Source organism: Alosa sapidissima, chromosome 10, assembly GCF_018492685.1.
Source record: "Alosa sapidissima isolate fAloSap1 chromosome 10, fAloSap1.pri, whole genome shotgun sequence".
Lineage (NCBI taxonomy): Eukaryota > Metazoa > Chordata > Actinopteri > Clupeiformes > Clupeidae > Alosa > Alosa sapidissima.
In genome coordinates, this window is record NC_055966.1 from 28,413,599 (window position 1) to 28,429,424 (window position 15,826).

Consider the following 15,826-nt stretch of genomic DNA (forward strand, 5'->3'; position numbering starts at 1 on the left):
TCTAGTAAGTATTCACATGAAATAAAACAATAAAACATTGAGACCATTCAACAAAGCACACTAGGTAATAACAAATTCAACACATGAACGTGTTGCTATGGACTCGTCTCTAGGCTTCCAGCTGCCGAAGCTGAACATTATCTCAAAACTCAAATTTCTCAGACGAGCTTGAAAAGGCCGTTTGCACAATTTCACAAATAATCACAGGGACCGAAAAATACCTAACATGCCAACTTTTTCCGGGTTCATCATTTTGCCAACTTTTCCCCGCTGTCTTGCCGTTTTAATATTTTCCCGTAGAATATCCCATATTACTGTAATACTCTCATAAGTCCTGCATTCTGGCCTGTCTCTGTGTTGTCCTGTTGTCCTGTTGTTACCCCTTGCCCTTCCAGTGAAACAGATGTATTCAAATCATCGTTTTGCTTGCTTGAATGCGAACTCAGAGTGATGTTAACCTAGGCCTATTTAAGTTAACGACGTGATTGTCGTGAGAGCACGATTCATTGGCGCTTGCAGTGTTCGGCCGTAGGCTGTCTACGTGCGCACCTGCCAGGCTACTCAGCTACAAGTAGACAAAGAATTCCCCCTGTATATTCACTCCAAGTTGGCCTACCATAACTTACCAACTCTACACTACAGTGTAGACCATAAACTGGCTATTTATATGATCAATGTATTTGTTCAACTTTATGAAGCAGAATTACGCACTGCTACTTGGAACACATTTTGGTTGGCAGGAGAGAGAATTACAGCAATTAATAAATGGCACTTGTTGCTGGTTACCAATAAATAGGGCCTACTATATATTTTTTTGCAAACAACAAAAACAGAAAGGATGGAGACAGCAAAGCTAGAGATGGGCAGGAACAAGGTTAATTGGTAGAAATGCTTGTCAAAACGTTAGAAGCTGGATGTGTGGATGAATGAAGCACAAGTAGGCTATGCTTTATGTTAAGCATGCACACTGTTTAAAGTTAGGCTACACGGTAAACTACAAGTAAACCAAAGTTCAATTTAGCTTTTTTAGGGCTGGATAAAGTTGACCAAATGGATATAGGCTGTTAGGCGTGAATTAAGTAGGCTACTTTGTTGCTCCAACCCTTCCAACGTCACAGTTTTTCTCAGTTGCTTTGGTGCTTTTTTCAGATCAGAATGAAAATTCTCATAACTATTAGTACAACCTCCACAATATTTAGTCATTTGTGCACATCATAGTAGCAACTTCTCCTTCTTTTGGACATGTATCAGTTGCTTTCATACAATTCTCTGCTGTTTTTTAACATTATCATTTGCTTATGTCATGTTAGTCAAAATGAACTATACTTATCGATGCTGAATAGTCGTTCCCAATAAAACTAATAGTCTTCATTTCATTGCTTGAGTCATTACATACAAAATTGTTGAACTAGTTATCAAATTCTGTCACAATGCTGTAGAATTGCAAAGAGCATACTGTAAAAATGTACGTATTCAGTATCTTGTGCTCACTTACTCCCCTAATGTGTAACTTTACTGTAGTTTTCAAATGGTTGTACAAGTACTGTATAGTCTTGAGCATGTTCAGGTAGTGTCACAGAGTTCTGACCTTTTTTTGCATTGGAAAACACTGAGAGAACTATCATAATGAAAACATGACAAAGCCATTTGACTATCCTGTTCATAAACGATGGTGTCAAGACTTCTCATTTTGATGACACTGACAGTTTCATTGACATAAATACTTGATTTTGAGGAACGGACTATCCATTTTGAGCAAGTGACGTGCTTTTGCAGGTCATCCACTAGGTTTTGCAGTTTGCTAGCCTGGGTGTTCCCATGCTGCCTTGCGCGATTTGATTCACGCTGCTAAGGCAGCCTGGAGACCATGGAGCAAATTTTCGCCTGAGATAGGGAACCAATCACAGAACAGGTGGGAAAGCAAGACGATGATGATCTATCCATATAACCCAATAACCCAATAAATGGATCTGGGCATTTTTTTCAAATACGAGAAAATGAACGTTTGGTTCCCAGACCACGTCTCATTGAGAAGTGGTGGCGCTAGCCAGGCTAGCAGTTTGCACTAATTGTTTTGAGAAATGCACTAACTGCTGTGAAAATGTTAATAGTGATGTGAGAAAAGCACCAAAGCGGCTGAGAAAAACTGTAATGGGGACGAATGTTGACATTTTCCGTATTTTGCATGAGAAACCTGGGACATCTCCCTTATTTTCATTGTTCAATGTTGACAGAGCTATGGAACGAAAGAGAACGTTATATGGCGACAAAAATCAACAATCAAACAAGCCACTTTGATTTTTTGCTGTTTTCATTAATACAAAAGATGGGTGACCCCCCCCCCCCCCTCCTAGACAAAAAAAAAGCTAGGTGACCCTCCCCTCAACAAAGAATAAAAAGACATGACCCTCCCCTATTTTCCTCCGGTGGCCCTGTTTATAAATAACGAACAGTCCCTTAGCGTAGGCCTACATAGTTACAGTTTTTCTCAGTCGCTTTGGTGCTTTTTTTTTTTTTTTTTTTTTTTGGTCACTATTAACATTTGCACAGAAGTTAGTGCAATTCTCAAAACAATTAGTGCAAACTGCAAAACCTAGTGGATGACCTGCAAAAGCACGTCACTTGCTCAAAATGGATAGTCCATTCCCACTGCACTATACAGTACTTGTACAGCCATTTGAAAACTACAGTAAAGTTACACATTGCTGTAGTTAGGTGAGTAAGTGAGTACAAGACACTGAATGCATACATTTTTACTGTATGCTCTTTGCAATTCTACAGCACTGTGACAGAATTTGATAACTAGTTCAACAATTTTGTATGTAATGACTCAAGCAATGAAATGAAGACTATTAGTTTTATTGGGAACGACTATTCAGCATTCATAAGTATAGTTCATTTTGACTGACATGACATAAGCAAATGATAATGTTAAAAAACAGCAGAGAATTGTATGAAAGCAACTGATACATGTCCAAAAGCATTTGCAATTTGTTCAGAGGAAGGAGAAATTGTTACTATGATGTGCACAAATGACTAAATGTTGTGGAGGTTGAACTAATAGTTATGAGAATTTTCATTCTGATCTGAAAAAAGCACCAAAGCGACTGAGAAAAACTTTAAGTTGTAGGCCCCTATACACATTTAGAAAACATCTCAAAAACTGTGAATGTGTGGACTACAGTTGCTGTATCAAACATTTTTTTTCTTTTTTTTTATAAACCCCAAATGCCTGGCTTGTTTGGCCAAACACAATTTTAGGAATAGCGTAGAAAACTAGGCACTAGCCTACACACATTTGGCATAAATAAAAACTGTCCAGGCTCCATAATTTAGGAAAACTACCAAACTAAATAATCACATAAAATATCAATGTAACCAAAATATTATAATAAAATAATCAAACACTATTTTTGTGCGATTGTAAGGTAGCCTATAATGCCATCTACTACCTCTGTGTGGTTGTCTAGTAGGCAACATAGTCTGACATGTGGGATCAGTGAAAGAGGACTATTTGACACGATCTAAACCTAGGCCACTGCCTTATCTCATCTGCAGAAAGCAGGTGCCACAGGTGCTCCACTCCAGTTATAGAAAAAAGAAGGGAAGAAAAATGTTTTCTAGTCCTTTTTTCAGCCATCACTCTGAATACTGTGGGTGTGTGTGAATGAATATATTTCATTACTGTAAAAACTGCATTGTGCGATGTTTTGAGTCTCAGTAGGCTATTCTACAAGTCTGTAGGCCTAGCCTGGCCTATTAGACCTTTCTTAAAGACGCCAATCACGCCACACAGCTGCATGGCCTATTGTAATGCTGCGGTGGGTTAATAGCCTATCAAAGAAAACAAAACAGATACCATGTGTGTGTGTATAAACACGTCTTACCTTGGGATGAAATTTCTAGGCCCACACAGACCAAATCATTGATTTATATATCTTTATTATAGCCTGTTTAGTTTATTAGTCTATGTAGTCCAATTTGTCTATTTGTGTTAGGCTATGCATTTGGATTTTTGTTTAATGCGAATGGCGTGCACATTTTTTTGGAGCTGCAAACGTTCTAAGTAAAGGGTGACAAACCTCGAGACCGCATGTCCAGATTTTGCGTTGGTGGACACTAAATCAGCTCTTTTCACTCTGAAAAAGCCCTGTCGTCTCCAAGGAAACCGCAAACAACCAATTCGGCTTGAATGTGTTATCAGAGCCGCACAGCTAGAGCACATGTTCTACCACCTACCTACAAACGCCATAGTATGAAACCGATGAATGTCTGAAAACTGGGCATGAAATCAGACTTAATGCTGCAAACAAGAAAAGATACAGACACAGACACTCGGGGCTGCGTAAGCCTATGCGTTCTGAACTTCCCTGCATCGGATAGCAGAGAAAGTTTCAAAGTGTCAACATGGCCGTTAGTTTCCGCACTGGGAAGTCCAACTTTAGACCCAGAATGGTGACGCAGGCGGCTCCAGGCGAGTCTCTGAAGGAATTACAGGTGGGATATATTTTTTCAAGTGACACAATGTAGCCTATCTGCTCTCTACTGCAGTGTCTGTTTTAATTATCTGACCTCTTAAAACGTTGTTAGCTAGCCTAAGTAATTCTTCACATGGGAAAATAAAATGAAAACGGTTGAAGTTAACGATGCACTATCGGGGGTGTTTCCCAGCTTCTGCTCTAAGTGAAGTGAAGAGATTATGAACAAACGTGAAATGAACATCTGATCGCAATAGTCCACTATCTTATGGACTTTTATTCCTTTACCCAGACATCAGCAGCAGCACCGGAACAGAACAGAACAGAACAAGCATAGGCCTAAATGAGGGTAAACTGTAAAACGCTACAGTTAGATAAATCGTAGGACCCTATAGATTTGTATCTATTCTGTTCCTGACAACTCCTTAATTCCAGCTGTGATTCGTTACTTGCAAAATGAGTAGCCAGCCTAGGTAGGCAGAGAGGCATTTCTTGTATCAGCACTAGGCGGCAGCACAACACTACAACTGGAACCACAGAGCTAGGAGTGGTTTGCGTCCAAAAATCTGAAGTGACATGGAATTTTGCAAAGAGATTAGTCTTGAGCATGAATTTTTCACTGAAATTAGTCAAAGGCAAATCACGTTAAAATACACACCACAGCGAATCTTAGGGTTACCCTACCCGCCAATTAATTCAAATCAATGAGTTCAGTCATAAGTATCTAGGGTAAAATACCTGGATTAGAACATTGAATATCTCCTTGCAGTTTAGTCAATATCTTTGCAGGAATCAGGCCCATTGGCCCATAAACAACTGCATACATTGATTCATTCTGGTGTTGTCTACTTTTTTTTTTTTATATATTGCACATCCTGCTGCTCAAGATGCTTTAGAGAGCCCCCATCAGCAAAAACCCAAGAACAACAAACATTCAGTTGAGGAGCACCTGATCTGAAGGGGGATGGGCAGAGGCTGAAAACCAATGAGAGAACAGGATGAATGCAGCTGTGTTATTGGAACCGTTGACTATTAAAGTATACATACATTCTTTAAGCTATTGCAGGCTTTTACATCTGTATATGTCTATAATCACAGACACATCAGTGCATGTACGTTTTTTTCAGCAAGTTTTGCTAGCCAGTTCTGCATTGGGAAAGTCGTAGAAAGTCTGCATCTTTTTCAAAAAAATAATGTCTTCATTCTTTATTTTACAAGAGACTTCATAATTGCCTATGGTCCTGAAGTGGTTTTCAGCTTTCTACAGTTAGGCCTAGTTGGGCTTCTTATGTCTAATTCAGTAGGGTCTTTGGTTACGCGTGAGCCTCTGGAGTCCTTTCTGCAATTGTTCAAATATTCATGAGCGCCACTGATGGAATGCCCTGCTCCTATCCTGCGTCAGTATCGGCTTCTCCTCCCCAGGTAGACCCCAACCATGCGCTCTTTTATGTCAGCTGTCACTACTGCTCGACTCTGATTGGCTCATTTGTGTGGGTGTGCCGGCTAAGATAGGCTAAGAGGGTTTTCATTGGTTTTGTGGGGTGATTGGCAGTCAAGCCTCTACTGAGGATAGTCGGCAAAACATGATTGTTAACTGAAAGCCCTTTCACATATGAAACCCATTAAGTCATCATATAAAAACAGCATAGGACAGATATAGAATTTTCATTCACACTCAGTCTTTTGTAACATAAAGTAAGTCAAGGGCATTGTTCCCTACTGATTGTATTGAATGGGATGGCAGATCATGGCACCTTCATTCAAGACATGTAAAACATCCAAGGTAGAAGGTGTGAGACCAATCTACGGGAGTGAGAGTGAAGGTGATGGAGATGATTGTATTCGTGAGGAAGGAGGTGATTGGCAGAGTATGCTGATGGTATGCTGGTAGTATCACTGGTTTCCTTCACAAGGAAGTACTTTTGTAGCTAGGCGGAACGAAATTCATCTGGCGAGAGTCAGGTTAGTATTTTTGTGGATGTGGCTGTGAAGCTTAGCTTAGAATTAAGTACAAAGATTAAATGTCTGGAACATGTGAAGAAATTGACAATAAAGCTGACTTTGACTTTGACTTTGACTTAAAGTTACAAATAATAGCGAAAGTGTGTGTGTGTGTGTGTGTGTGTGTGTGTGTATGAAAGTCTGTGTTCGTGTCCATGACTTTGTGCATGCGTGCACAATGCACATGTGTGTGTGGGTGTGTGTGTGTATAGTAATGTATTACAAATCTTGTGATTGCCTCATTTACCCATTAACTAAGCCTTTTGTGACAAACAGCAGTGAAGCAGGAACACACACACACACACACATACACACACACACACACACATACACGTGCCATTAAGGAAGTTCCCAGTGCTATGCCGATATCCATAACAAAGAGCCATTCAGCTCCAAATCCCTCTCTGATATCTGAGACGGCTTTAGACCTCCTCAGACAATCACCCAGAGGACAGGCTGACACCCGGCACAAAGGTGCCCAGTTTCAGACCTCAGAGCCTGGGGAGACGAGTCCAAGAATCCTGCATGGTCCCACTCCCTTAAGATGCAGGGCTGATCGAAAGTAATGACCTCATGAGGTGTAATATTAATTAAGTGAGCGGTGTTGGATTCTGGGAGAAGACACTGCGTGTATTGCACACCCTTGGCAGAAATGCTACCTTTCAATCCTGATTTCCAAAACAAGGTAAGCACTAGAACACTAGAACACTAGAACATTGTGTTATCTTCAGGCGTGTTATGTCACCTGTAATGGGACTTAAAGTTGGTTCCTCTGTCTTCCTGCTGTGTAAATACATGCTGATGGCCTATGACACACAGTAGCTGCTCACTTCATTGCAGTTCATTTTCCACAGAATGTCTTGGTGTTCCTGTAGCTTATAGACCCTTTCAACAAGGTAAACAAAAACAATGCTTGAACGTTCTATTTGGGCCCCAATCTACTTCCTCTGCATTAAGATAACATATGGAATGTTAAAACGGAAGTCTTGTGGGGCCAACTATGATGCTGATAATGGAACTCTCTTGAAAGGGTCCATTGGATGTGTATTTGTGCACATTTTTATTATTTTATAACTTTACAATTATTGTTGGTTTGTATAACTGAAATGTCCGCATTGTGTAAATTTAGCGCAGGTTATTAATTACTTTAGGATATTTCTTTCCGGCATAGCCTTTGTATAAAGGCTCGTTCTAAAGGCTCTTTTAAGGTTGGACAAAAAGACTATGAAATGGATTACATTCTAAATTGGTCCCAGTCCAGTTTTTGTGGTAGATTAGTGGAGGCACACTTTCGCCATGAAGCTAAGACCAGGACTGATCTGTTCCTTATCAGCTGTGATGTGGGGTCTCTGTTTAGGGTTCTCTGCCCTTATCAGCTGTGATGAAGGGTCTCTGTTTAGGGTCCTCTGTCCTTATCGGCCATGACATGGGATCGTGTTCCTGTGTTTTCTGACCTGCTACTTTACTGATTCCACTTTACTACAGAGAACAAATGAAAAATATTTCATATTTTATTAAATATACTTCATGACTATATTATGCAATATACTTAAAAATAATGTCCTGTGCAACACCCCGTATTCTGAATGAAGAAGCCCTTAAACTGAGTACAGAACCTCTTTTCTTTGCTGGTATTTGAAAGACTCAACTACTGGACTGGTGCTCAAATCTACTGTGTGAAGGTTTCTGTGTCCCAGGGCCTTTAGAATGAGTTAGTCTCTGTGTCTCAGCAGCTTTTAGAATGAGTGTGTTAGTCTCTGTGTCTCAGCGGCTTTTAAAATGAGTGTATAAGTATAAGTATAAGTATATATACTCTTTTGATCCCGTGAGGGAAATTTGGTCTCTGCATTTATCCCAATCCGTGAATTAGTGAAACACACACAGCGTACACACAGTGAGGTGAAGTAGGGATCGACCGATATGTTTTTTTCAGGGCCGATACCGATATAAATTATTACCAAAACAGGAGGCCGATAACTGATATGTAAAACCGATATGTCAGTTGTCAAAAAGGGGGGTAGATAGTAAAGGCTATACTGCAAAAATTTAATTCAAAATCATTTAATTATGCAAACTTTTCTTTCTTCTTTTGATACACAATTGTCTATCAACTTGCATCACTTTGCAAGTGTAAATCCTGTGTATCATGTTAATCCAAGAGCTGAGTGATAGCAATTATTTTCATAGAGTAGGCCTGCACAATGAGCTATGTGCTTGTTAAAGGACCTGTCACAAAGAGGATGCTTTGCCATCGTGTGTGTGAGTGCACGAGAGGGAGAGGAAGAGGTGCATGCGTGATGGCAAGTGTTACGGTTGAATAGTTTAACAAAACAGTTTTAAAATAGTTCTTAGGCTATTTAAGCATGCAATTTGTGTCCATGTGTAGGCTATAAGCTACACTTTTGAGAGCCTAAAAGGCACGTTAATAGCCAGCTCAGGACGCGATTTTGTTCAGGTCGGATTAAATTACGGTTGGCCCTGGGTGCATGTAGTCTTTTCTGACAGTCCGTTTCAAAAAGGAGCAATTAGACTTTTTGACGTTCGCTATTGCATAATTTAGGACTTGTCTGTACTATGTCCGCCGAGGTGTCCCGTTATTCACAATTAACAAACGAGGCGGAGGCAGAGAACTCCCGACGCGCAGCACCCAAGTTTGTGGGATAACTAGTAAACAGCATATAACGTGCATCAATCGGGAATTCGCTAAATGAAGGAAGTGGGTGCTTTACTTATTGATCCGGATCAAACAGACAATAGCTTACAAAGTGGTGTTTTTGTAACTTCATTGTAGATGATTGTGATTCACTGCAACTTCAGCAAAGTAGGCTACCTTCCTTACCTTCGAAAAATAGCTCCGTAGGCTACAGCTGAAGCCCAGTCTGCCTCAGTGAGAATCCTAAACTTTGTCTGTGTTCAGTCTTCGATCCTGATTGGCTGCATTCGTGCTAACTAACAAATTAGACGGTGTAGTGGGCGGGACAATGCTCTTGACCACAGAGTAGCAAATTCAGGGAGTGAGAGACGCTTTACAGACAAAGTAGCGCGTTTCATTCTTTATCCATTTCAATATCGGCTTATCGGTGGAAAAAATGACCGATACCAATTATTATAAAAATGCTAAATATCGGCCCTAATAATCGGCCAGGCCGATAATTGGTCGACACCTAAGGTGAAGCACACACTAATCCCGGCACAGTGAGCTGCCTGCACGGCGCTCGGGAGCAGTGAGGGGTTAGGTGCCTTGCTCAAGGGCACTTCAGCCGTGTCTACTGGTCGGGGTTCGAACCGGCAACCCTCCGGTTACAAGTCCGAAGTGCTAACCAGTAGGCCACGGATGTCCCCTAGTGTGTCCCAGCGGCACTGACTGTAACCACTGCAGCCGCAGCAGCAGGCCTCATAACCCCACCTGCATGGTGGAGCCCTCTCCACTTACGGAGCCACCCGATCGAGCTGACCCTAGCCGACCCCCACTCTGGCATCAGACAGGTTTCTGGCCGTCAGACAAAAAGAGAGATTAGGGAGACACGTTATAGTCCCCACTGTCATCTACATAAAGCCTATGTCCAATTATCACCTCCACACATCCGAAAATGACCTGTCACACCACACAATAGCCCAGGCGCTGCACGGACTAAGTGAGATGAGAGAAAGCGTTCCGAGCTCTCGGTGTATCAGCCTCCACCAACACTCAAGATACCCAGTCTTTGTATCCCATGATCCTTTTGGCCGGCTGCTTCTGTCTTTAAGTTGGTTGAATAGTTTATAGGGGCCTTTAATGAGGCCAGCAGACAGACAAAGCACCTGAGCAGGTAAGGCTTAAAAGCACAGGTGACGCTCCCCGCCACCCTGGCACGACATCCTCTCCTCTCCTCGGCTCTCCTCTCCCGTCCTCGTCTCTGGTAGCAGTGGAGATGGGAGAAACTGAGCTTATGTTCCTCAGCGCGTAAAGGCTTCTGCTGTGTATTGGTGTCAGGACATGCGGCATGTCCCACGCCTACAGGAAACAGCTGTGGAGAGACAGTGTCTCGCGTGTGCTCAAGGTAAGAGAGGCAGAAGCACCCGTCTCTGTACATGATGGGGAAAGCACCGGGCAGCAGGGATGTCTGGACGTTTCTAATGGACACAGCAGCCTAAGGCTAATCTTATCATGTGCATGGCTATGTTTCAAGCAATATTTTAAAGAGTTGATTGTGTGACTGTGATGTTCATTTTAAAGACACTTGTTTGGGGAGGCTGATGTCTTCTTTTTCTTACTTGTGCTAAATGATCTTAGAGGCTTTTTTCTTTAGCTGGAGCTGATGGTCTCACCACTTGGTTTGCCCCTCTGTGGTGAACAGGCTCGTTCAATTTCTACACTCTCCATTTACTTCGTTACATGTTTAAGAGCCTGTGCAGACCTACTAATTTGATCAAATTATTGCTGTTTGGTTGCAACTTCACACCTTTAAATACAACTGTGTGCACTAAATATGCATCTGAGTTGAGGGGTGGTGGTAGCATAGTAGCTGGGCTAGCGTGCAGTAGCCTGAAAATTGTGGGTTACATTTCCGGTTTTTAATTTCCACTGTTGTACCCTTGAGTGAGGCACTTAACCCCAAGTTGCTCCGGGGACAATGTAATCCCTTGTAATATACTTGACATACCGGTATGTAAGTCGCTTTGGACAACAGTGTCTGCTAAATGAATACATGTAAATGAGATTCCTCAGACCACTTTCATGAGTGGCCTGAGCACACACACACACACACACACACACACACACACACACACACACACACACACACACGCACGCATTCACTCACATCCACACTTTCATGAGTGGCCTGGGCTGTATACATCCATACTCTTTTAAGCAGTGGGAACGCACATCACATTCACCCACTCTCACCCACCTCCTCCCAACACAAGCTGTCTAGATATCCCCCTTATGTTGGTGTCGCAGCATGTAACACCAGATTTGGCTCGTTATCACCATGCCACTAAGCTCTAAGTGAACGACACTCAATGAGTTATCATGGTTGAAACAGATTGAGATACAGATACATTGCCTTAATGAGAGAGCTCAGTTTCATTGCAGTTTAGGTTGATTACATTTGTCTTACACTACATACTTTGTCATTTCTAGGTGCAGGGACAGGCAGGGATGGACTGTAAGAAAATGGTCTGATTGCTTTGACTCTGACTGCACAGTGATGAGTGAGGAACATGGCTCTCCTAAATCCTTTGAACAAATAGATATGGGGCATTTGTTTCTGCTCAGCTGTGTGTGTGTGTGTGTGGGGGGGGGGGGTGTCAGTCTGATCAGAGCTTAGGGCACTCCCACGGAAGTCTGGAACAAACTGTATCTTGGCAACTATTTGGAGGTCAGCCGATATAAGGTAGTTTACTTTCAGTTGTCATGGCAGCAGCCAATGCTTTGTGTGTGTGTGTGTTTGTGTGTATCCCGCCTCCATTCCTCCTCTCCACTCTAGACACTCACACAAGATTGAACTGGTTTGCTTGATCTTGTGTTAGCCTACACCCCCCCCCCCCCCAATTCTTCTGTTATGTTGTCTGTGAGAATCTCTCTCTCTCTCTCTCTCTCTCTCTCTCTGTGGGCGTTTGTCTGTTGATTTGACCAACAGCTATTACCAGGCTAATATTCCAGACTTCTTGAGTAATTGACATGGACACTGCTGTGATTATGTATGTTAGCATCTAAAGCACTAAACCAGCTGCTTTTATGGAGGCTGTTAAAGGGTGTGTGTGGGAGTGTGTGTGTGGGGGGCCTCAGTGTTTAGTCAGATGGTCACATGACTGACCCATAGCTTCTGTTGTCAGTTGTAGTTGCTATGACAAATCCATGACAACCACATGCCACTGGTGGGTGGAGCATAGATGCAACTTATGTTGGTGAGTGACCCTATATACATGAGTTTAGAACCTCTTATTTGTTTTGTCTCTTCATCTCAAGAAGGATGTGATAGCTAATGTTTGGGGAAGCATTTCAATGTTATCCTGGCATCATCTCACAAATGTGTATTTGTTTCTGAGCAAAAAGTGATTTTGTGAGCAGAGCCAGGTCTCTGTAGTGTGATGACATTAGAAACGTTGATACCCAGCCAGCATACCCTAAGCTGAAGAACTAGGATATGCGTCTGTCACTATGAACGCCATTGCCCTGAGGCTACGGCCACACTGATGCCTGAAAAGACTGCACTAGATAAAAGAGATAAAGAGAAGCTGATTAACTGTATGCAAAGAGGGGTAAAACAATGATACACAACAGTGTCATTCCAGCACTGTTATTTAGATAGATAGATAGATAGATAGATAGATAGATAGATACTTTATTGATCCCCAAAGGGAAATTCATTTGGATGGACACACACTCTCACACACACACTCTCTCTCACACACACACACACACACACATGCACACACACACGCACACACACACACGCTTGTGTGACTGCTGGGGAAGCATAACAGAGATTCTCTGAAGTTTCATATAGAGAGCCTTATCATTTAGCCCATCAACTGGTCACCAGAAAGACTCAAACCCATTAGGCCTGTGTCAGTCCGAAAAATGGCCTGTTTCCCCTGAGCTCTGCGGTGGTTAATATAACCAGTTTAAAGAGTCCAGATGGACAAAGGCCTGAGACGTGTGTGTCTGGGCCGGTGAAGACCTCCCGATGTGTGCATCGTTTACTGTCCCCTCAGAGCTGTTACTTTACTTTGGTTAATGTAGCCTAGCAGCACCAACAACTTTACTGCCTCCCTATCTTTATCACTTTATCTCTATTTAGATCTCTCTCTCTCTTTCTCTCTCTCTCTCTCTCTCTCTGAGCAACAGTTGGTTTATGTGTCTGTTGTGGCTGTGCCTCTCAGTACATCAGAGTGTAGGACTGAGAACACTTGAACAGTGGTAAGACCACACGCTAGGTCTGTGTGTTCCATCCCTGGTGATCCCTTCCCACCTGACTGGATATTGCCAGAACACAGCAGAGTTCTAAATTCTACTGCTTCAGTGAGAAGTAAAGATTTTTGAGCGGAGCGTTCTAGAATCTTTGGTGAGAGTTGTACAGAGCCGTAGTGGTAGTGTCCATGCTCTGCTCTCAGGATGTGGATGCGGACCATTCTTCCAGTCCGTTCTGAACAACAGTGAAACTCTTTGATGGGCCATGATGTAGAGAGAACATCATCTTCCTCGTTCAGCCTTCAGTCAGCGTGAAGCTTATTACCAGGCTCTGGAGACTGACATCATCCACCTACAGTGAAGTTAGGAGAAAGAGAAAGAAGAACTAGAAGTAGAAGTCTTTTTTTTTAAAAACTCTATCTCTGTTGTGACGCTGGGAGACCTGCTGTGTCCTGCTGGTCATTATCACACACCTGCTGATAGGAGGAGCAGAAGGAGGACCATGATTAGCAACATCAAGGCTAACTTGAAGAGACAGGAGAGGAGAGAGTCCTGCGTCATCTCCTGCGGTCAGATCACAGCATTTAAAGTATGGCCGCATCTCTCTAGGGACTGTATTTTGTTTATGTGCAATAGCCTATATCAGACACAATCTTATATCAGACACAAATTTGTTTTTGTTTGTACTGTGCTTGATCTGGAGTGCAAGGCTTCACTCATGCAGTTGTAGTGTTCTGTATAATGATGGAGTCTGTTTATTTCAGTATGTGAATTACTTGGGTTTGTTGTTGACAAGTTGGATAGTTGATTGGTTAGTATCAGTTTTTCTTTCATAGTTTTCATTTTGGCTTTGAAGTCTTTTTCATTGATACTTGCTGGCCCCGTGGTTTCTGTTGGTATAGCTGGATGCTGGGTGTGTGTGTGTGTGTGTGTGTGTGTGTTTGGTGTATTTTTAGCGTTGACTGACAGAAGTGTTTCTGTACACAGCAAAAGCTGAAGGAGGAGCGCGAAGCCAAGCGTGCCCAACTAGATGTTCGCCATGACTACATCCTCAGCATCGTGGCCTCATGTGTGGGTTTGGAGAAGGCCGAGGTGGAGGATGCCATCCTCGAAGGCAGTCAGGTACAAAGCGCCCCCTCTGGTCTCTCATGGCAACATTGTATTCACATTATATTCACCGCCAGATGAATATATTGTAAGACATGGTCGTTAAATGTGATATAATTCAGTATTTATGTTATGTCTTGTAATGAAAGAAGAGTAGTGATGTATGTGTCTTAGGAGGTCGGGATGTCAGCACAAATTAAAGTAGAACTAAAGAATACTGTGTCTGACTTCTTATGAGCTATGAATATTATGCAGTGAAATTCTTTATTTCTTTCTCCTCTTTCTTTCTTTCTTTCTTTCTGCTGCTCTCTCTCACTCTCTCTCAGATTGACAGAATAGAACAGTTCTTTGTTGCTGATGGCCGTCCACATATCATGTTCTACTACCAGGATGTGGATCTACCTGAAACAGGTAAAGAGGGGAAGGGGGTAAATTGCAGCTATTTCCCTCTCTGAACACAATTACTTCTATCCAACAGCACTCTTCTACAGATGGTCTTATTGATCCCTTCACGGTCACAGGAAAATGTGCGCACATTTCGGGTTCAGAAAGCTCATTCCATCCCAATAAACTGTGTGTGTGAATTGACTGAAACAATCAAGACAAAATTGTAGGCACTTAGTTTTTCGCGTGTATACATACTGGGCTTGTCAACCAGTTAGCTGTATATGTCGTGCTAATGAATCTGTGGCCACTTGCTAACGTCGTCTACCCATTCTGTTATCAGCTCAGGATCAGGCAGACAATCGTCACTAGCTAAGACTAATTAATTAAGGTACAGTCCACGGCCCTGGGGTGACAATGACAGTGCATACCTTGACAGCTCAAAATTTTTCTGACCCCATGCTGTGCGCGCACCCAACCTAGGCTCTGGATGTTTACAAGCATTGAAGGGGTCTATACCCAAATTTAGATTGAACTGTGTTTGTTGTGTTTTGTGTGTTGTGGTGGTGTTTGTTATTATTGCAATGTGTTTGTTGTTTACTCTGGACAGGAGCAGCCTCCTCCCTGAGTCGCAGTAAGAAGAAGAAGGTGTTTGTGACGGAGGGGCGTGACGCGGCTCTCACGGGAGTGTGTGTGTTCTTCACACGAGCCAATGCCTCCAAGGCCATCACCACAGAGAACATTCACCGGGTAAGACTCCTGGGACACACACACCGCAAAGGGACAAGTGTGTGTGTGTGTGTGCGCGCGTGTGTGTGTGTGTCTCCAAAACAGACACCATTGTTTACCTGGTAGATCTTTATCTTATCTTTAACCCCACTCACTGATACTGGACTCATTTAGTGTCATTTTAATCACTATTTGACTAAAGAGCAGATGCCACTGACTGCCTGTAAAC

General features: G+C 42.5%; 1 protein-coding gene across 1 annotated transcript in view; it reads left to right on the forward strand.

The window, feature by feature from the left end:
• Positions 1 to 4,199: 4,199 nt before the first annotated feature.
• The window catches only part of dnah5 (dynein, axonemal, heavy chain 5), a 131,691-nt gene continuing 120,064 nt past the window's right edge, over positions 4,200 to 15,826 (forward strand). The window contains 4 exon segments of the mRNA XM_042107846.1: positions 4,200 to 4,497; positions 14,365 to 14,499; positions 14,811 to 14,895; positions 15,479 to 15,618. Coding sequence (XP_041963780.1) covers positions 4,408 to 4,497; positions 14,365 to 14,499; positions 14,811 to 14,895; positions 15,479 to 15,618 — 450 coding nt within the window. The 5' untranslated portion in view covers positions 4,200 to 4,407.